This window comes from Topomyia yanbarensis, chromosome 1 (assembly GCF_030247195.1).
Source record: "Topomyia yanbarensis strain Yona2022 chromosome 1, ASM3024719v1, whole genome shotgun sequence".
NCBI classification, from domain to species: domain Eukaryota; kingdom Metazoa; phylum Arthropoda; class Insecta; order Diptera; family Culicidae; genus Topomyia; species Topomyia yanbarensis.
Window position 1 is genome coordinate 11391243 of NC_080670.1, and position 22448 is coordinate 11413690.

A 22448-nucleotide genomic window follows, 5' to 3' on the forward strand; every position below is an offset into this window, starting at 1 on the left:
ACTGTTGGGGACCTAGATCTACAAATTCAACAGTTGTGTTTACATTTTGGAAAAAAAATCATCTTTTTACATTCATCGCAGAATTCGTTAGAATCGGGATTTGCTGCGTGATCGTACGTATCACCCTGTAATTCAGGAACCAGAACTCGGATCCACACAAAATTCAACAGCAGCTGATGGACCTTTCATTGAAAATTAAGTTTGTCAAAATCGGTTCAGAAAATTCCGAGAAACCGATTTGGAAAAATCAACAAATTTTGTTTTGTAACCATACTCTTCAACTCGTAATTCGGAACAAGATGTCGGTTGAAGATGAAATTCAATGGCAACCTATGGGAATATTATACCTTTCATTTGAATCTTAGTTTGTAAAAATCGGTTCAGCCATCTCCAAGAAACCGATGTGGACATTTTGTTAACAAATCCGCACATACACACACATACATACACACATACACATACACACATACATACATACACACATACATACACACAGATATTTTGCGATCTCGGCGAACTAAGTCGAATGTTATATGAGACTCGGCCCTCCGGGCCTCGGTTAGAAAGTCGGGTTTTGGAGCAATTGCATAACCTTTCTATATAAGAAAGGCAAAAGAATAATATTTAATTAGCTTAATAAGCATGAGTTCAATGTTATCTTCATGTGATTATAATTTGCAAAGGTTGGTGGAATGCGTTTGAACGTGTAGGGAATGGGGGTTTAGTAGAGTGGGTGTGGAGGATGCGTCAGAAATCCTTCATCTTATTTCGGTATACGGGGTGGATGAAGGAAATCCGGGCGTGAGGGTGATCCAAGAAGAGGGGAGTAATGAAGGAGGGAGGTGTAAGGGCAAGGTGGGGAGGGGGGGGGGAAGGGGTGGCTACGCAATACTCAACTGCATATTTTGCCTTCCATTTGAGACTTGGTTTGAGAAAATCGGTTCAGTCATCACCGATGAACCGATGTGACTTTAATTGTGTAATATGCCCGGAATTCCAGACTTCCGGAATCGTCGATAGTGGACAATATATTCAAAGAATGTTTGATTGGCAATCAGTGATCTAGATCTACGATTAGAAGTAATTTGGTGACCATTTCAATAGTTTTTAGCCTCTGAGGTATTACGATTGTACCGATTTATATGGGAAATTCCAGTGTATCCTTACAAACACCCCTGTAACTCCGGAAGCAAGAGTCAGAACCGAATGAAATTCAGCAGCAGTCAATGGCATTACTGTATCTTTCATTTGAAAATTAAGTTCGTAAAAATCGGTAGAGAATTCGTTGTGGAATGGGTGTGATATTAGCTTAGGAACTTGGCGGGTTCCCCGAGGGCGTCATGAACCGTCATAGGTGGCCAATGTGGTCAAAGCTGCTTTGATTGATCATTAGTGATCCAGACCCGCAAACTAGAGTAATGTTACATCAATTTTAATATGTTTTACATCATTTGAACATTATGGTGGTACCAGTTTATATGGGAATTTGCTGTGTGACCGCACTCTTCAACCCGTAACTCCGGAACCGGAAGTCGGATCAACTAAAAATTCAATAGCAGCTTATGGGAGCGTTATACCTTTCAGATGAAACTAAGTTTGCAAAAATCGGTTCAGCCATCTCTGAGAAAATTGTGTGAGTTTAAATGACACACACACATACACACACACACATACACACACACACACACACATACATACACACACACAGACATTTGCCGATCTCGACGAACTGAATCGAATGGTGTATGATACTCGGCCCTCCGGGCCTCGGTTAAAAAGTCGATTTTTACAGTGATTGCATAGCCTTTCTTTATATGAGAAAGGCAAAAATGTTCGAGACAATCTTGAGAAAGATTTCTGATTCTTAAAAATTTGAACTTATGGATTGTACTAAGCTCAACCCACAGTTCTCTTAATGCTGATATATACATGAGCCAGCCTTGAACAAAATAGGGTTGTCTTGAATGTTTAATCAATCTCTTGAATTCACTTTCCTGTTAAAAAATTAATTGTTAATTTAAAAAAAAAAAAACTCATATTTACAAAATATTATGTTTGGGCATATCAACTGCGGTATTTTAATCAGCTACTGTAGATACTTGTGCTGGATTTGTACGAACCCTATTGAAAACCTATAGTTCGGGCTATCAATTTAGCTCTAAACTCGTTTTTGACTATATTGATTCAGACCTAAAGTAGCAGATTAATCAGTAGACACAAAACATGCAGGTTGAGACATTTGGCACATATCGCGCAATTTGAAGCGATATTACAACATAAAATTTAACAAAAAAAAAAGATTTTAATGTGCAAACATATATATTCAAAAGTTTGTGTTCAAGATTTGAAGTTGAAGCTCGAAGAAATACGAAAGTTGCAGAACTTTAAACGATGTTTGCGATAACTAATTAGGACTCTCTCTTCATAAACTATAGGGAAATTGCTTTTGAGTATTAGCGACGTTTTATATAGAAAGCTAAAAACGCTACTGACGGATTGTGTATGAGAGAATGCAGTTTTTGTGAAAAGTGAAGCCGATTGTAGAATGTAATTTAAATGTATTTTTTGATTAGTGTGTAAATTTTTATAGAGTATATAACGCCGTTTAAAGTTCACTCAATATATCTTACTTGCGTGATGTTTGTACATTCTTGATGGACAAAGTAAAGTGCTTGCAATTTTTGTTCGATTTTGTTTAAGAAATTCCACTGAGCAGAGTTTGATGTAATTGCACGTTTGAATTCCTACAAAATAATTGAACATATTTGAACATAAATTATGGCAATTCCATCCATTACCTTTTTCTCGTACAAACTCAATGAATTTGCTAAATCGAATAGTTGGTCAAAATCCTCACAAAATTCGGCCGTATTCAAAGCCTCTTCTGGTAATTTACCAGTACGAACATAATCCTTCAGCCCAGCTGTCACGGAGTGACTGAGCGTTTGGGCTGCTAATCCTACGTTCATTTCAGTAAATTGGGCTAGTCTAATATGTTCGTATTTCAATCCTGGGACTGCTCGTGGAACATTTTTCACGTCTTCCCAATACAGATCCACGATATGTTTAACAGAGCAGTTTTCCATTCCATACTGCGTTGTGCTTCAGTAGATTATTTCTACATGATTTGTGAAGATGAAGTGCGTCATACATGCAATAAATTTTATTCGTTCTATGATCGCTATTCTCAAGGACCTGTGAAATGATCAAATCAAAATATGGTTTCTTCTCTGTAATGCCAAACTCTTTCGTGAAAAGCGCTCTATTAGTCGAATTTTGATCACATGTTATAACTTTTGGGATAAATCCAGTTTTGAAAATCAGTGAAATAGCCTCATCAACGATTCTTTTCAATTCGGCTGATGTGAGATTGTTGCAGAAAAAATATCCTATAGCCTGCTTAAAACCACTTTTAAGTGTCTTTATCATCAATGTTAAAGACGATTTCGCTCTAGTTTTGACATTTAGCGTCTTCTGACCAGGTATTTTGGTTGGAAACCCGGTGAAATAATCTGGCTTAGCATTGGGAATATAGCCAACTCGTTCGGTTATAGCCATCTCATCCAAGAATAGCGTTACCAATTTTTCGTCTTCTGGTAGGACAGATGATTTGATTTTAAGAAGCTCTAATACCGTCAAAGAAAATCCTTGCCTAATATCAATTTTTGATAGCCATCTTTGGATTGTGCTTAGTCCTGGGAAAGCAAAAAATTTCCGCATGTGCCTGTAAGCTTTAGTTGAACAGTACTGAAGAACTAGCGCCATATTCTTCATTGCTTCCGAGTATCTCGCCCCACGACACTATCTGTTTTTATTCCGCTGTAATTCAACTAATATTAAGTCGTTCAATGAACTCATCATATTCCCTGTTACTTTTTTCAAAACTGTCAGTTCTTCGCGAAGCTTTCTCATAGCTATTTTCTTCCTGCTCATATTTTGTTTTTGCTTTCGTAGTTCCGCCTTCATTTTCACATTTTCCTCGGTTAGCTCAAGGAGTTTCCCCGCCATGTACACATACCGCGCAGGATTAAAGGGGTAGTCGTGTTCGTTCTTTATCTGCTGTGTTGCTGAACTAGTTCCTTGTCTTTTAGCGTGGATTTCCAGTACAGCATCAGCCTGCACTGCTGAATCATCGATCGTTATTTCACCTGCAACTTCCATCTCGTCCCCATTGAACATAATGGGCTCAGTTTCCATCGGTGTGTCTCGAACACAGGTATTCACCACAGAATAATCTATATGAATGGAAGGAACTGCCGATTCTTTCAATCTATCACAAAGTTTAGGATATATTAATATAGTCATAGTGTAAATTGCATTTTGTGTTCAAACTCTTGGTTTCTATTCATCGAATTTTTGTAATCTTTCTCTGTGAAATGAGCAGAGCACACGTAGTCCTCCGGGGTGAAATGTGTTACACCACACAACGTTTTCCATAACGCGATATTCCGTGTTCTGCAGAACCAAATCCTTGTAAATCGGGAAAACAATAAATACAAATTATACCTATTTTTCAGCAACACTATGGAAAGATATCGATGAGGGGCCGGATGTAACGCTACTACAATTACGCACTGCGCATCGTCTGTAAACCATTGTGGAAACAACAACCGAAAATATTTTCGTTTTGATTTCAGATTGTCAACTTCTTCAACAGACACGAAAATAATTGTAGTAGGCGCGTGTTTTGTTGGACGTTGGAAACGTTTATTGTGAAATGCGCACGGTATGTCATGCGTAGTACACCCAAACGCCGCAGTCACAAAAGGATTGCGCTGATATAATGTAATTACCAATTCCCCACAGTGGGGTCTCTAGATAATATTTACTTTATGATGAAAGATATCAGTCACTGTTCTATAAATACATGTGCGCATTATTAAAGACAACAGCACATGTGACGGTGACCTAAACTGATTTGTTTACTGATTTGTGCCACGTCCGAAATCCGCACAAATGGCGGCCAATTTGCGCAAACGGTGCATTCGCGTCCGCTCGGAACTTGTTTATTTCAACCAAACTGGTCTCCTGTTTCGCACCGAACACCAATCGACGCTAGACGTTTGATTGACTTGACAATATTGGCAGATATAGATACAGTTTGTTGGATGCGATCAGTGAGCAAATTTGTCTGGCGAGTGATTGGTTTCCTTCACCTCAGCACAGCCTTTCCGATTCAAAGCCGCTCAAGTAAAATAAACTATTTATAAAGTTAATATCTTATACTTACACTTCATCGAACGCTCCGACACTGATGGCGGTTTGTTTGTACCATAAATTATTAATCATCTACTCCTAATATGACCCCAGTCAGCCGCCGTGAAAACAGATTCACGCGCGCATCAACATTCAGACCGAGATCGCGCGAATCGTTTACATGCTGTCCGCCGTCGCTGTGGTGCAGTACTCGGAGATATATGGAAATGTGCAATGTTTCTAGGTTATGTACAACTTTACAGCAAACCGTTGATCGCAGAGGATGACAGTCACGGTGCCGTCGCCGCCACCGCCGTCACGCTGTTTCGAAACGTGTTGTCCTACTGCAACGGCCGGTTGTACTACAGGGCTGGCCGTTGGCCTTATTTTTGCAATTTCTCCTCGAGTGCAACGCTGATGGCCGCCGTGCACACGGTTGTACTTGTTGTCGGTACCGTGCAATGAATGCATGCGATGTAGTTGTCAATCGAGGCGCTCGGTGCGAGTTGTCCCTTGTGATGATTGCTGCTGTTGGTTGACCGGGGAGGGGCCTGAGGATTAGAACGGGTGCGGGAATAGAGTTAATATGTTTTGAGACTTACATAGTTAGCACACAGATCAGGGTGAATTGTTTGACTAACTAATTCGATACGCTATTATGAGAAATCTTTGATATAAATACACGTGGCCTTCTATTTTGGCAGACTTTACAGTCTCTTTTTGGTAAGTTTGACAATAATAACGTTTTCATGCTTGAAAGGACCTCTAGAAAATGTCAAGAGAGTGGAATGTTTTAGCTTTTTTGGATTCTTTTATTGGCGGAAATATAATAGCTTTGAAAATTGGGTCATTGTTTTTTTTATCTTTTTCGATACAGCTGACCTTAACGATACGCAGTTGAATTCTTTCTCACTTTTTTTTAGCGTAATATGATAAACAAAAATTATTTTATCAAACAGAATTATTTGGGTCACACCTTCCGTACAACAACCTTGACTAATATGCTTTTGCTGAGTTAACCGTCAAAAATGCTAACCCATGTGGCTAAATCCATCGTCAAGGAATATTGTCAAACAAGGACTTGTCTATATTTTCGCAGAAAACCAATTAAAATTAAAGTGGCTGAATATTTCAATTAATGTAGAAATAAAATAAATTTTCTTCATTCAGAAACCCAATCAAAGTTGATTCCAGCAAGTATGCAGTATAAAATCCAGTACGAGCTGCGGGGACACCTTGTCAGATCTTTCGGATTCGGGTTTAACTGTCATAAATGAATCCAATCAAACTGTGATTTTGGCACTCTGTGCGTTGGACAATTAACTAATCCATGTGCAGTTGCGTTAGTGCGAGATTTAGGTTAAATCGGGTGGAATTTTTTGCCAAATGAGATTAAATCAGATGGCGAATTGTAAACATCGCGTTATATGTACGTTGTCTATACACATTGCAACTGTGTTGGTGTCCTAGACGTCAAATAAGTGAATGGTCCCAATAGCAGAAATTCAATTAAAATCAGTTCAGTTAGATAGTTTCCAGCCAGCGAATCGAGACTGTATTGCATTTGAGCAGATATGCTGACGGAAATCAGCGAGAATTCCGATCCAAACGCTGAATGAACAATAAACGCAATACGATGCGAATGAAACGCAATTCCAGAAATGATAGCATCTCCGTCGACGTTAAACTCAGATAGGCAATAAAATTAATTAATTCAGCTCATCATACCGCTAAGCGGAGATCGCCACTGAAATGAGTAGAGTGTAGGGTGTAATTAACCTGAACTAATAGATGTTATCTGAACCTAATCACTATCAGTACAGGGTAACCTTTAACCAAACACAAATTTGTATTTGTTTAACATTGGCTAGCTTTTAAATTCTTTCGATAGTTTAAGCACAGAGAACAGACATTTATCATCGAACAAATATGTTAATAAAACTTGTATAAAAATTGAATGAATATTCTGTTCTAGCGCTGCCGCATCTGCTTATCCATAGTACCCGATAAACTCATTCCGGAACCAGTTTGGAATCCTGAATGGATTCCCCCTAAGAACGGTAGGTTTCACAATCTTCTAATCCAATGAAGGACGTACGTTGGACCGACATTGGATGACGTCCAACTAAACGTTCAATAGACGTCCATCATTGGACCCGAGTCGAACAATTGAGTACACGGAAACGAAAAACTACCTAAAATTGAGTTCCTTTGACTCAATCTCGTGGTATGGTGGGGGAACTTAAAATTAGGTAAACCGTGTTGAAGGTAGTTTCCATTTAACCACGGCAAAAATTACAACTCATTGATAGGTTTTTTATACTCAAATTTAAGTTGAATTTACCTAATTTTGAGTTCAACCCAAACAACTCAAAAGTACCTTCCTCCACGGAAGACCTCGACTGAGTCGAATCTCTCTTTTTGTTTTTGACAACACTAATAAGTGCGAAAGCGACGCACAACTCAAAAGTAAGTTAAAACAACTTTTCTGCAGGTTGTTTTATTTAACCGTGTAGTTTATGTCGTTTCTGCTTACGTTATATGATAGGGTGCGCTTTTCCATATTTTAAACATCTTGCGGCAATATACATGAAACTAGAACTTCTTTATGACGACACATAGATGTCCGTACCATAAAATATCCGCATCCCAGTAAATTACATTCGGAATGAGATTTGGAATATGGGCTGATTTATGATGGAATTCCAACCGAAGGCAACAACCCATCCTGAATGAATCGGTTTTCGAATCGGTTGTTACATTTGCGCTTAAATTCTAAAAGAAAACATTCCGATTGCGATGAGCAGGGAATCTGCTGTCAAAACGAGTGAAACAGAGAGTTGTGAGAGAAAGAGTTTCAACTTTTCTTGGTGGAAACCAATGAGTAAAATGTATGGGCGCAAACAGTTTTTTTAGATTTTATATGAACATTTTCAAGTAAGTATCTAAATAAACTTCTACAAACTGTTCCCATATTTTTTCTGCATCAAATGTGTATTCATTTTACAACCACATTATTATAGTTTCTCCAAAATCCCAAGTTTTAATATCTTTCCCATACATTTAAATTCACTATAACCACCACTGAAGCAGTGCCATCTCTTAAATATTTCCATGAAAGTATTACCTAATTTTGAAGCAATTTTTTGGGCTTCTCAGTGGGATCAGTATCCCAGTTAAGCTCAGCCGGAAATGAACCGGAATTCTGGCTGGTTCCAGTTCATATTCCGGTCCAGTGACACAACCGATTCTAGTTAGAATCAGTTGTGTCACTGGAGCCGGAATGCGAACTTGAACCAGCCAGAATTCCAGTTCATTTCCTGCTGAACTTTACTGGGATGGATTCCAGCTCAAAGGAAACAACCTCCCAGTCACCGTGGCAAGCAGAAAGTTAGCAAAAGTTGAGCAAAGCGAAATTAATTCTGGCAGAGTTTCTGCGATTTGTGCGAGAATTCTGGCAAAGAATTAGCTCAAATCCCACAACCTTTTCTAACAGAAGCGATTAAACTAACCGATGCTGCATACTTTTAGCTAGAATCCAGCCAGGAATGTACGGCCAGGATTTATGCACGCTTCCTGCCACAACTTTGTCAGATGTTTTACCCGATTCGTGCTAAAATTCTACCAGGTAGGAACTGCCAGGATCTTTGCACGGTTTATTTCCGAGTTGTGCCAGAGTTTTACTCGGTTCCTGTCACAATTTGCCAGAAAACGCGAGCGAAACCAAGACTGGTAGAAATCTAGCAGAACGGTCTCAGCTAGAAAATTTGGTGACTGGGATTCCGACTCAATCGGTTGATTCATTTGAGCTGGAATCCATCCCACCCACTGAGACGTCCAAAAAATTGTAGCAGAATCGTTCAACACGGGTCCAACGATGAACGTTTGTTGAACGGTTATTTGGACGTTGTCCAGATTGGTCCAACGAACGTCCTTCATTGGACGATTTTGAAACCAACCGTTCTAAGAGGGTAGTAGAAATCGTCTGGAAACGAACCATAATTCTGCCTGGTTCTAGCTAGAAATGCGGCTATAGTGACACAACCGATTCTAAAACTCCACTCAGAATCTCGAACCGGTTCGGGAATGGTTTTCGCTGATCACCGTTGGTTTTAAAATCGTCCAATAAAGGGAGTTCATTGGACCAACGTTGAACGACGTTCAAATAATCGTTCTACAAACGTCCGTGTTGAACGGTTTTGAAACATTTTTTTAGGCTTCTCAGTGGGTGGGTTGGAATATAATTATTTCGGTCATTTTGAAATGTCTGTGTAAGCCGCTGTCAATTCACTCGAGCTCACCCACCAATCGAAATGATGACAGTAGCGCACTTGGTGATGATATCCCAACTATATTCGAATGTTTTCAATTTTTACATAACTGTAACGCTGGATTTGGACGTCTGTTCTCTGTGGTTTAAGTTTACCTTCATGGTCAAACCATTCCGTTCCGGTTCCGGAATGGGTTTAAGGACATGCTGAATAGAGTCACAAGGTGGCAGCTAAAATGGCTGCCGTCGTTTCTGCTTCTTCTTTTTATTTCATCGTCAAATCAAAACATTGAATTGGCGCGCAAGACAAAATCGTTTGTAACTTAAATGTCATATCTAAGATTGCTTATGTGGTTTTTGTTTGAGGCGAAACTGAGTCAGTTCCTAACCCCAACTGCTGTCAAAATATATGAACTGACAGCGATTGGGGTTAGAACCTGACTCAGTTTCAGGTTCAAGCGAAATCGCCATTAGAAATTGTATCACTGTATGTAAGCATGTTAGCACAGGCAGATGAATAGGTTCTCTTCGCGGAATTTTGATTGGTTTGGGAAATTCGTACCTTTTTATTTTTCAAAACAAATGAAACACGTGATACAAAAATCAGTTTGCTGATTGCTGAACGATACGGTTGTATGCGTGCCATCTCCTATCGGTATAGTCAGCCCCGTGAAAACTTTTTGTTGCCTGAAGCTGCCACCAAATGCCAGTAGCGCTAGCTACGTTTCAAATGTTCAAGGTCTGTTCACATGAACTGTATAACATTGTTTAAAAGTTGGAATCAAAACAAGTAATTAATAACAATATATGAGAATTCACGCTTTCTCTTGCATCGCTTCTTCTCCGAACGCTTTTATATACTGAGTACCAATTAAGCATATCGAAATGAAGTTTGTTTGCATTCGGAAAGTTTCAGGTCGAGTTAACATTGGCTCGTAGCAATGTGAACGTTGCTTAAAGCGCGTTCGCTGTCATTTTTGACAACTAGCCGAGCCAGAAAGCCAGTTTATGTTAGCTTCACTCATTTTTCAAAGAAACGTCAAAACATTCACCCTCTTGGGTATAGTACATTCTAGCCGCACACAGATGCTGGACGTAACCCGAACATACCCGAAATTAACCGAACCTTTGTTGTGATTTTGGCATCGCTTCACCTTAACTGGGTTTACTTACTATTTTATTGTTATTTTATTTCGATCGCCCAGTCGAACCCATTCCGGAAACGGTTCGGAATCATGAATGCAGTCTGTATGGATTTTAGGTCAAATGCAACAATTCCGATATCGGTTGAGGCGGAATCGGTTAGTGCATTTGAGCTGGAATCCATTTTGAATTCCGAACAGGTTCCGGAATTGGTTTAACTGCCCTCTAAGAACGGTTGGTTTGAAAATCGTCCAATGAAGCAGGTTTGTTAGACCAACGTCTACATAACTTCAACAAACGCCCATATGTCGACCTGTGTTGGACGATTTTGAAACAATTTTTTGGACTTTTCAGTGGGTGGGCGATTCTGGCTGAACCGGTTTCGGAATAGGTTGTTGAATTCGAGCTGGAATCCATTTAGAATAGATTCGAGTTCGATCGTTAGTTGGAAAGTCCATCGAGCGAATCCCAGCTGTGCGAGTTTTGCTGCTGGGCGATTTTTTTGCAATATTCATTATCACTTTGATTCTCACCGTTTCACTAATTAATTTTCAATCTATACTCCTTTGAATATTGCCGAAATACTAAGAATAAATAATTGACAGTCAAAAAAGATAATTTTTAATACGTTTATATTTTAAAAAGCGATTTCTTTTCCAATCATACAGGTCTAAAAATAACTTTCAGGCAAAATTGTGCTTTGATCTTAGAGACTTCAACAAATCTACGAACATGTTCCGCCGGGAAAGGTCAATTACAAGTGATCAGTTCCAAAACGAGTCTTTTTCTCGTAATTAATTCCGAACTGGAGGTTATCTACATAATTACAATTAGCTATACATTTTTCAACGGCGTAGGTTACTATTTCCATGAGTATAGATTATTTAACACTCTCAGATCGAACGAAGACAGACGGACGAAGCCGCGCGCACTGTAGCAGCAACAAACAGCCAGCCTGCTGCGATCTCTGTCTAGTGTGTGATGTTACACGCGTGATCACTACTCGCAATCGCTGCTCTTGATGTGTGGCGGTGCGGCCTTCGCAGTGACCAATAAGGTTTGATTTAATTAATGTTTAAGTAAGTTCGCGCGAAATGCGTGTTTATGCTAATCTTTCAGCACGTAATAAACTGATCGGGTAATAGAACTATGATCTCGGAAGTAAATTGGTGTATGTCGATAAACGAGATCTTTTGTGCGGGATAATGAAATGTTGGTTATGTTGACTAAAGCAAATTTACTTTGCATCCAAAGGACGATGAGCCTTGAAGTTTTGCAACGAATTGTAGCTAGCCACGCAAATCTGCATCGATAAAGCACAGACTAACAGACATAATACTATGAGGTATTAGATACACCGTCCCCAATACTTATTCGCTAGTGGGTTATCCTTCAGGCCTGGGTACAATTTTTCACTGGTGGTCTATCCCCCGCATACTTTTGCATATGTTAGTGGGCCAACAGTTTCAACTAAATATATATCTAAAATTTGATTGTTAAAGCGGACGAAGAATTTTTTCGTGTGTTATGTCTTTTAGTTTGTGGTCAAAGTTAGAGAATGATCATTTCTTATCACATACCGATTAAACTGAAAATCTGTAAAGGATAAATTTTCTCAATAATCAAGTCTTCGGTTAACTAACTGGAATTGATTAGCTGGTAAGAGTCTTGAAAGACAATTTCGTTATCCTCCTCGGTTGAACCCTTTTGAACCCGACCGTCAATGATCGACAACAAAAATATGCCATGTTTTAAACAGTTTTGTAAAACCTCATAGCCGACGATTGTTCTATTTATAGAGGATCAGTCCGGCAAATATTGTTCGCGCAAAAGGAGAAGAAGAAAAAATGTTTCACACTTTTGCTTGCTATCCAGTGAACCGAAGTCCACCTCGGATGGATGGATATGAATATGGAAATTTCCACTTCACACTCGGCGCGAATCCGAGACCAAGTGAACTTGAAGTCATGAATCATTGAACAAACATTTTGCATATATCTATATACATTGACATTGAGCGCCGGCTTTTGTACCCCAACTTAGCAGGATAATCCTAATAGCTAACCATGATGCATCATGTATACATTACGGCATCAGGAAAATAAAATGTTTGGTGTATCTGTGCCGCGTCCTGATCTCCCTCTCTGACAATTTCAAATTGTCTGTTGTGCTTATAGATTTAAATTTATCGACGGAGCAAATGTGTAGCCACTTGTGTAAAAATAAGAGATTATAAGTTATAACTACTAGAGGTCGCATGTCGCTGTTAACACTAAAAATTTATCATCTCGCTCTTACATATGCTAGGCCCATTAGTTTGACACATATTTCCCCGGGTATACACCTGTCAAAGTAATGGGATACAATATGCTAGAGCGAGACCCCATGTTTCAGTCCGTGAATGCATGGAGACAGTAGCGCTTTGCTCGCTCTAGTAGTTATAATCTCTTTTGTAAAAATCCCTAACGTTTTAAGGTAGTTGGGATATCTTCACCAGGTGCGCTACTGTCGTCATGTTTTTTCAGTGGCTGAGTTCGACTGAATTGACAGCGGTTATACCGGCTGGATGTTGTTGGCTCGAATCAAAACTTGTCGAAAGTAAACAAAGTTCATTTCATATCGTCAACCTGGCGCCCAGGTGGTGAAATCGTTAGAATTCAACGGGGTGCTGGAGCGTTGCCAGAAAACCCTAATTTCCAGATTAAATTTTACTAAACTTCCCAGTTAAGCTCAGCCGGAAAGCTGGCTGGTTCTAATTCGTATTCCAGCTCCGGTGACACAACCGATTCTAGTTAGAATGTTTAAGGGGTACCATTTCGATGCGGCTTAGCCGCATAACCGAGGCCTAGGAACCGAAGCGGCGCAAATCCGCTGAGGATCCGCCGGTCGAGGTGGCCACCGACCCGCCGCACAGTGGCGGGTCTTCAAACAAAAGTCGGACAAAACCTCAAATGTTACCTAATTTGGCTGAATATCACAATTTAAGCTAATTTTGAGGTGCTGAGCTCATTTTTGATGTCAAAAGTCGTAAAATATTAAATGCATTTTTCCATACAGTGTCATTGAACCTTTCTTATAACTATGATCCCGTTTTCATGATAGATTTTCCGTTACTGTTCACCATTGTCAGCAATATCATAAAAAATGAAGAACACTACTTTAAATCCAATGTATAACATATTGGTTTACTGTAGATTGTCTAACTATTTTAAACAAAACACCATGCGCCTCCATATCAGCAACAAAGCTTCAAAATCTCCTTAAAACTTTTTGCGCACCTAGGCGCAGAACGAGACCATGATATTCGAAAAGTAGAGCTTATTTCCCATAGAATGTATACTATGTGACCGTTCCGAAATGATTCCGAAATTTGTACAGAATACATTAGTGAAAAAAGTATTTTTGATCTGACCACCTCAAACATATTTAAACTAAAAAGTCATAGTTCCAAGCAAATTTACCAAATGTATTTTATTCACTAACCAAGTTCTTTCGTTTCTCTACACAATGAAACTAGTTGTGCTAAAATCGGACCAAAATCAAAAGAGCAACATGCATTTGAAGTGAACAGAGCAATGGTGGTTTCGGAAATGAAAATCAATAAAAAGTCCGGACTTTGCTACGTTTAAACTCATGTTAAAAATCGTGTTCTTATCCAATGATCATAACATTTTGAATATACATCATTCAATATATGAGAAATTTAGAAAAAATATAAAATATCAATATTTCAAAAATAAATTTTTGAGGTTTTGGCCAGCCTCCAGCCACTGTGCGCCGTCAGAAGCAAGCGAACCTGTGATCCACTCGTTTGCCTGGCTTACTCAAACATAGGGGCTATCCCCAGGTTAAGTCCGACTGAGCGGTAGCGAAGTCAAGCAGCACGCGCAAAAGCGATGTGGCGTAGCCACATTGGGTGGTGGACACAAAATAAAATTGGCAACGCTAGCAAAATGTAAACACAAATGAACACTCCGGATGAACCTATCAATTGACATTTCGACGAGTTTTGATTCGAGCCAATAATATGGGCCCGGTTTCTACCCAGTCAAATCATTCTGGAACCGGTTCGGAATTCTGAGTGGATTCAGTATGGATTTCAGCTCAAATGCATCAACCGATTGAGTCGGAATCGGTTGTTTCCTTTGAGCTGGAATCCTTACTGAATCACCTCTAAGAACGGTTGGTTTCAAAATCGTCCAATGAAGGACGTTCGTTGGACCAATATTTGTGCGAGAATTCTAGCAACGATTTCGCTCAAATGCAACAACCGTTTCTGACAGAATCGGTTAAACCAACCGATGCTGCTCACTTTTATACAGAATCGAGCCAGAAATGTACGGTCAAGATCTCTGCACGCTTCCTGCCACATCTTTGTTAGATGTTTTGCTCGATTCGTGCTAAATTCTACCAGGTAGGAATCGCCAGGATCTTTGCACAGTTTATGTCCGAGTTATGCCAGGGTTTAGCTCGGTTCTTGTCAAAATTTGCCAGAAAACGCGAGCGAAACCGAGTTCGCCCTAGCTCAACTAACCCGACAGGATACGCGCAGAAATCTGACAGGGCTGGCAAACCAAGACTTACAGAAATCTAGCAGAGCCGTCTCTGCCAGAAAATTTGCTCACAGGGCGTCCATCGTTGGACCCGTGTTGAACGATTTTGAAACAATTTTTTGGATGTCTCAGTGGGGTCCATTCAGGATTCCGAACCGGGTCTGGAATAGGTTTAACTAGAAAAACTCTAGTAAGAGAACTGCGGAGAGAAAAACAGCATTTTTGGCAACGTATGCCCCAGCATTGTATGGCAACACGTCCAATGTTATAAGGATAGGCAATGTTCGATTGGATTCGTTTTTTGATAGCTAAACGCGAATCCAATCGATCCGAAATGGAGTCTCCGCAGTTCTCTTTCTAGAGTTTTTCTAGGTTTGACGGTTGGTTAGGATAGCAGATGTGGTGGCGCTAGTGTTTTAACGTATATTAATTCAAATGTTTACACAAGTTATTTTTAACATATTTGTTCGATCATGGGTGTCTGTTCTGTATTAATAATTTCAGTTCATTTTTCATCTTTGAAACTGGTTTGAATGGGGCCATCTTGGAAAGTTGTTGGTTTGATAGATGGCTAACGTTGCCAATGTTCCAGATTTATCTGGAATCTTCCAGATTTTTCGCAACTGAACAGACATTCGTTCAAGCCAGACATTTCGCCAGATTTTTAAAATTTTGCCAGATTTTTCCAGATATTCTGAATTTTACGTTACATTCCAGCGAGGTTACCATTATTCCAGATTTATCTGGCACAACCAAAGTTTTTTTGAGCTTCCAGCCAACAGTGAAATCTCTTATTATATCAGATTTTTAAATTATAGAAGTTGTAACAAACAAATTTTGGAAATCCTGGTCGCATTCCATTAATACACGTTCTATGACGAGCAAAATGGATGCAAAATTTCCATGACTTTGAAGTCGCTGTCAAGTGACAGATTTTGCGGTCCATTTCTTGTTTTGATGACATTCTCGTAAAAATGCCACATCTGTTCGCCTCGCATTAGTTTTAAAAACCATACAAACATGCTAACGCCCATTGGCACATCAGCATTTGAACCCACCGCTAGATGACCTTACCTTAATCACGACTAGGTGATTGGATGCGCTAAGAGGCTTTTTTTATACCGTCAGGGATTTTCTCGTTATGTTCGACACTGTATAGGGATTAATAATAGTAGTCGATTTATCAAAGTCCCCGTGTTCAAGAGTCGGACTAAAAACGCAACCTCACGCAACAGACCAGACGGTAAGGCCAGATCGCAATCGTTCCATATACGTGCAGGGAGAAGGCCACCGATGACCTATTCTTGAGCCTCGTTCAGTGGTCAGGGTTAGCTGTAGCATTCATGCATTGTTGTCCTGCTGCTCGCCAACACGCACAAGTGATGGAGGAGGGGAGAGATCGAAAACACGTTTTACTATAGGTGATCGCGATTCGGTGTTCACAGACAAATGGGTAATAAAATAAAAGTATGTTGTCTGTCGACAAGTGTATTAAAGCCAACTGTCAAAAACCACTTTGAAGAGCAATATGTTCATTGAATGAAGAACTAGTCTTCTTTTATTATACAACTATAGAATTTTATTTCGATTTGTAGCAAAATACATACATTTAAATTCATTTAAAATATCAGACGGATTTTTAAATGAATTTCTACCTTAATGTAAACACGTCCTTGACACTATCAGTCTTACTTGACAATGGTTTTAGTCACATAAATTAGCATCTTTAAAAATTCACCCAGTCAAAGGATAGGAGTCAAGGTTATGAAATTTTACATTTTTCATTTCACGTACAAAAAAGCGAGAAATAGTTCGATAACGAATCTTTAACGACAGCTGCCTCGGAAAAGATCAAAAACACTATAAGGCTTAATGACTCAATTCTGGACAAACCACCATTGGCCAAGCACAAATCACAACAGTAAACAAAGTTTTGTCAACAACTGTTAAGGTAGTCGAGAACTCCAATATCTGTTTGTCAGTTTTGGCTTTCACGTGACGGAACTAACCAGCCGTCGGATCACCATAATTCATGTGAGAAGCATTGATCAAGTGAAGGTGAGAAGTAAACTTTGTCGTATGGAAACGATTCCGCGCGGTGGCACGTGTCATGGCGGAAGGGGTGCTTCTTAACCTACTTTGCTTGTTTAATTTCATAGACGATGTGCTTACCTTTTTAATGCAAAACCACGCCGCCACCACAAAAGAAAAGAAAAGCGATGTAAAAATAATTCCACTTGCGCGATGACTGGCGCTTGTGTTTCCGAGGATTTTCCCGCTTTCGTTTCGTACTTTGTGTTTACAGTGAATGAAAACCACAGCAGGCGCTAATAGATACTTCACGATGATACTTGCACAGATAGCCCGGATTGAAAAACAGCAAGATGTTTTTGTGTACTTTCAAAATTTTCTCATTGCCCACGTGGACTTTTCGCTGGTGGTTCTCGATACGGATACCTAGCACTAGAAGGCGCTGTGATGAATATGACACTGCTATTATTGTTGTAACAGTCAATATGACTGAAAACGGAACACTGAGTCACGATTTGCAAAATTGTTTTCACTTCGATCTGTTTGCACAGCGATCAACTTGTGTGATATTCTACTAAATCAATGAATCAACAAAATAACCACCATTTTTCCACTTCACCTACGCATCAACGAACGCACGCTGCCATCCAGCAGACTTAGCGTATCTTCTTTTTCTGCTGACCTTAGCGCACTTTATGTGTTATCAGCGAGTACCTTTTCCGCCGACTTCATTCAGACGACTAAAGACTAGTAGGTACAGGGCCCGTAGATTGATGACAGCTCAGCAGCAATTATGACGGCAAACGTAATTTAAAACAAATATAATTAACACTATCTTCCTAAAAAGCTTCGGTTCGGCGCTTCCATCACTCTTCCTCTTCTCAGTAGGCTTCGACGGTGAAACATAACATCATGCTATAAAAAAAAACGCAGCAACCTTCAACAGTTGTAACAATGTATCGCGATATAGAAATGGCACTAATAATCTAAGGTTCAGTCCAACACTCTTGTTGTCGTCAATTTTCTGTGTGTAGCAGCTAGCAGAACATGTGAAATAAACACTTAAAACCTTTAATCCAATTATGACTACACTAACGGCACGGTAATCCAACGACGCATCGTCACCGCTGTCACTTGTACGAAACCTATACTAAATTATCCGTGATGGGATGATTTTTCCGCCTCCCAATAACTGCTGCGTGCCACCGTGACGCATGTTATTAATAGAACACCACTGTTGTGTACCACTCTCCTGACGCAGCTGTCCTCCAAAACTATGTGTATGTATTCCGTTCTCGTTTATAATCACATTCTTGCTTACTGTACACAGACTCCGATTGTTATTTCGCCTGTCTCTCGGGTAAACATAATCTTCATTCACGACAACCGCAATTGTCCGGTCATCAATCAAAGCAAGCGCAAGTGTGCGGATTATTTGATATCTCCTCTCTCTCTTTCTTGCTTCGTGTGTCTCTTTATTGCTGTAATCAGATTAAACAATATCCGATAAATATGACACTATTCGGCTAAAACACTGCATATTAAATATTTTCTAGTACGAGAAATTTCCCATAGATTTAAATTCACTATCCACCGAGCGTGATAAAATAGCAGGAACACCGCTGTTGTGTGTACTATCGACTGCCACTGGGCTCACATCATCGCCAGCATGGTGCTTCTTGCGTATGACCAGGAGAGTTGGGGAGAGTACGAATGCACGCTGCTTTTCGCGAACGATTGTCGAATATGTACGTAAACGTAAACGAGTGAGAAAGAGCGAATGAGAGTCGACCGGAATCGTTTCCGCGAGAGTCCTTACCTATTTACTCATGTTTATGCTTTCATCGTCTCGTCTGCTTGTGTGTGGGCGAAATCATATGGACTTGCATATGGTGGAGACGCATAGTCGATTAAAGTTGTTCTTAATTATGCTATCGAGTAAGGATAGCCTCCGAAGATCGAAACAGTAGCCGGGAAAATATAGGGAGAGCATACCGTAGTGCAAATTTTTCGTTGTCCAATATCAGGAAAATGCAATATAACACTCAGGCAAAAAATACATCGAATTTCATAGGAATATCGTATAATTTTTAGCCACAAGTAGCACGTGCGGAAATCATAAGATTATCTTATGAAACGGCATTTATTTTGTCAAATCGGTTTGCTATGATTTCATGTTCCATAAGGCATCTTTGATTTATCATAAGACAATATCATACATTTCTCTTTTGTTTATGAGAATCATAAGATACTCATGAAATTCAAACAACTGGCATATGCAATACCGTATAGAATGTTGAGCTAATCATAAAAGTCGTACGTTTTTCATATCATTCTTATGAAAACATAGTTTTGTTACTTTTCTATGCATCATAAGATAAATCTTATGAATTTCGCTATACGTTTTGCGTGAGTGAACAAGACGCTACCACGGTTGACTCTAAAAGTACAACAATTTTCACGAGCGAACAATACCATCAGAGAATGAATTTTAGCTCATAAAATACACTAGTAATGTGTAAAGTCAAGGACATAATATAAGCACACTCATATTAGTTATAAACCGGGGGAAGGGCATAGCGTAGTTGGTAAATCGATTGCCTTGTACGCAGCTCACCTGGGTTCGATTCCAAACCCCGCACATAGGGTTAGATTTTTCCAAAAGAAATTTCTTTAGTCCGAAGAGGCGAATGACCCTAAGGTTAAAACCTCTATAATCAAAATCAAAAAATAGTTATAAACCTCGGGCACTCTTTCAATTGTAAATTTTAAAAAATAAATTCAGCTTACAAACTGACAAGTGGTTTACTAAATGCGTTTCTATTAAAGGCGACCGTACACCCTTTGCAAAAATCCGTAGCGGAAAAAGTCTACAGAAAAAATCTAATTTGTCGAACTTAGAACGTGAGAAATCAGGAAACAAATCATCATGATCTAATTCCGACGGGAAAATTTATTTCTATTAATTTAAAAAAATATGTTGTATTTTGAAAGAACTGGAATTATTTTGGCACGGGACGTTGTGTTGGATTTTGATGATGTAAGACTTTCCATCGTAATCTCTCCAAACTGTCAGAATAATGAAATATTTTTTTTCGTTGACAGGCGAAATTTGCTAACAATTTTTTTTTCTTTGTTGGAACCTTGGGGGAAACTCTGCCAGACACGTTCTAGTGAGGTTTAGCTGGCTAAACTTCCAAAACACCCGTTTCTGACAGAAAATTTTGCCTTGCGGTTTTGAATGGGTTTCTATTTGCTGGAAACGTGGTGGATTACTGCCATCCAGTTAAACCCATTCCGGAACCCGTTCAGAATTGCAACAAAAATGCAACAACCAAACTCATCCGTATCGCAGGCGAACATGGAAGCAGATATAGGAACTAACTGTATACTATATACAGCAGTTAAAACAAAATACTTATTGCCTCATTGTTTTCCACACTAATTTTTTATCTTGTTAGTCGACCCTATTCCGACAATAGTGATAGTCGGCCTAGTTAGAAATGTTTGGAGTTTGTTGATCAAATCTAGGACAGAGAACGCCAACTGGGTTCTTTTTCGAAACCAAAAAACCTCTTATTTTATTGACCACTGTTGAAAGTAACAACGACATTGTTGCCAATATGTTGATTTTTGTGCTGCACATAACTTGTTCGGATCAAAAAATCTTCTAACTGAAGCAATTTCTAGAGAATGGTCTTGAATACTCAAACTAGATTAGATTAGATTTTATAGAAGAGTCGAAACTACAGACACTTTATGCACAGACCTGCGGAGACGAAAACAGTAAAACTAGCAACCATGAATATTTGCTAGCATCACGGAAGTTCCCATAAGCTTTGTATGGGCTTCCCTCTTTACTTCCCCTCACAATACCCTGATGCTCGTTTGGCTACAGTTGTTAACAGTCCGTTTTGCTGCATTTTTGACACCTCTCTAGTCTGTGTATAAAGTGTCTGTACACGGAGAAACAAAAATATGCATAGTTAGCATACTTTCCTTCCCGTCTCTTTTCTTCTTCTGTGATTTTTAAGGCTGGATGTTGTTGGCTCGAATCAAAACTTGTCGAAAGTAAACAAAGTTCATTTCATATCGTCAACCTGGCGCCCAGGTGGTGAAATCAACGGAGTGCTGGAGCGTTGTCAAAAAAAATTATTTCCAGATTAAATTTTACTAAACTTCCCAGTTTAACTCAGCCGGAATGCTGGCTGGTTCTAATTCGTATTCCGGCTCCGGTGACCGATTCAAGTTAGAATGTTCAAGGGGTACCATTTCAATGCGGCTTAGCCGCATAACCGAGGCCTAGGAACCGAAGCGGCGCAAAGCCGCTGTGGATCCGCCGGACGAGGTGGCCACCGACCCGCCGTCGGAAGCAAGCGAACCTGTGACCCACTGGTTTGCCCGGCTTACTCAAACATAGGGGCTATCCCTAGTTTAAGTCCGACTGAGCGGTAGCGAACACTCCGGATGAACCTATCGTCAATTAACATTTCGACGAGTTTTGATTCGAGCCAATAATATGGGCCCGATTTTTAATAGCAATAATGGTTCGAATAAAAAATATTCTGACAAGCGCGCGATTTAAGATGTTCAAAATTTCTGGGCGCCTGACCACCATGAGACTCAATGAGTGTCCGAATACACCATGGAAAAATATTGAAGTTTAGACATAATTGCTCTGGAAAGCCGGCTGCCGTGAATTTAGGAGATCTATCGTTTGAGTATTCATACGAAAATTACCGTGTTGCTTAACCTGTATTTATTCGACTATTGATCCAACTGCAAGCAAAAAATATTACCCCGTTCCTGAATTTCGTTGAAACACGACAGTGAGTGAGCAATAAAATAGAATGCTCATGTATTATTAATTCATTATTTCATAACTTCATCGTAATAGATTAGATGATATCCAGCTTAATATTTCTTAGTAAAATAAACATATACCATCCTTAAAACGCAATAATAATATAGGCAATAAAAACGGCGCCTATGTATTATTTTTATTCCTGACGAACGTTTGAATATAAAGACGCATGTGATTTGCTTGTTGTTATTTTGAAATACGGCACGTGACAGGTTTCTTTTACTCGAAAACTACTTCGCTCGATCTGGACATGTCAATACTGTAGGGGTTTTTCCCACTACTTCCCTCTAAGAACAGTTGATTTCAAAATCGTCCAATGAAGGACGTTCGTCGGACCATCGTAGGACGAGTTCCAAATAACCGTTCAACAGAGGTCCATCGTAGGACCCGT

The 22448-nt window shown here is 39.5% G+C and overlaps 1 protein-coding gene across 4 annotated transcripts in view; it reads right to left on the minus strand.

Moving 5' to 3' along the window:
* Nucleotides 1-22448, minus strand: part of LOC131676886 (protein phosphatase PP2A 55 kDa regulatory subunit) — a 94984-nt gene that overhangs the window by 66536 nt on the left and 6000 nt on the right. Inside the window, exons 1-3 of one of the 4 annotated variants that reach the window (XM_058956264.1) lie at nucleotides 18753-18860; nucleotides 17335-18108; nucleotides 5231-5747 (exon numbers count right to left, since the gene is read on the minus strand). In XM_058956264.1, coding sequence (XP_058812247.1) covers nucleotides 5231-5237 — 7 coding nt within the window. In that variant the 5' untranslated portion in view covers nucleotides 5238-5747; nucleotides 17335-18108; nucleotides 18753-18860. Of the gene's footprint in view, nucleotides 1-5230; nucleotides 5748-17334; nucleotides 18675-18752; nucleotides 18861-22448 lie in introns of those variants that run through there. The other 3 variants (XM_058956265.1, XM_058956263.1, XM_058956266.1) reach the window with 3 other exon arrangements.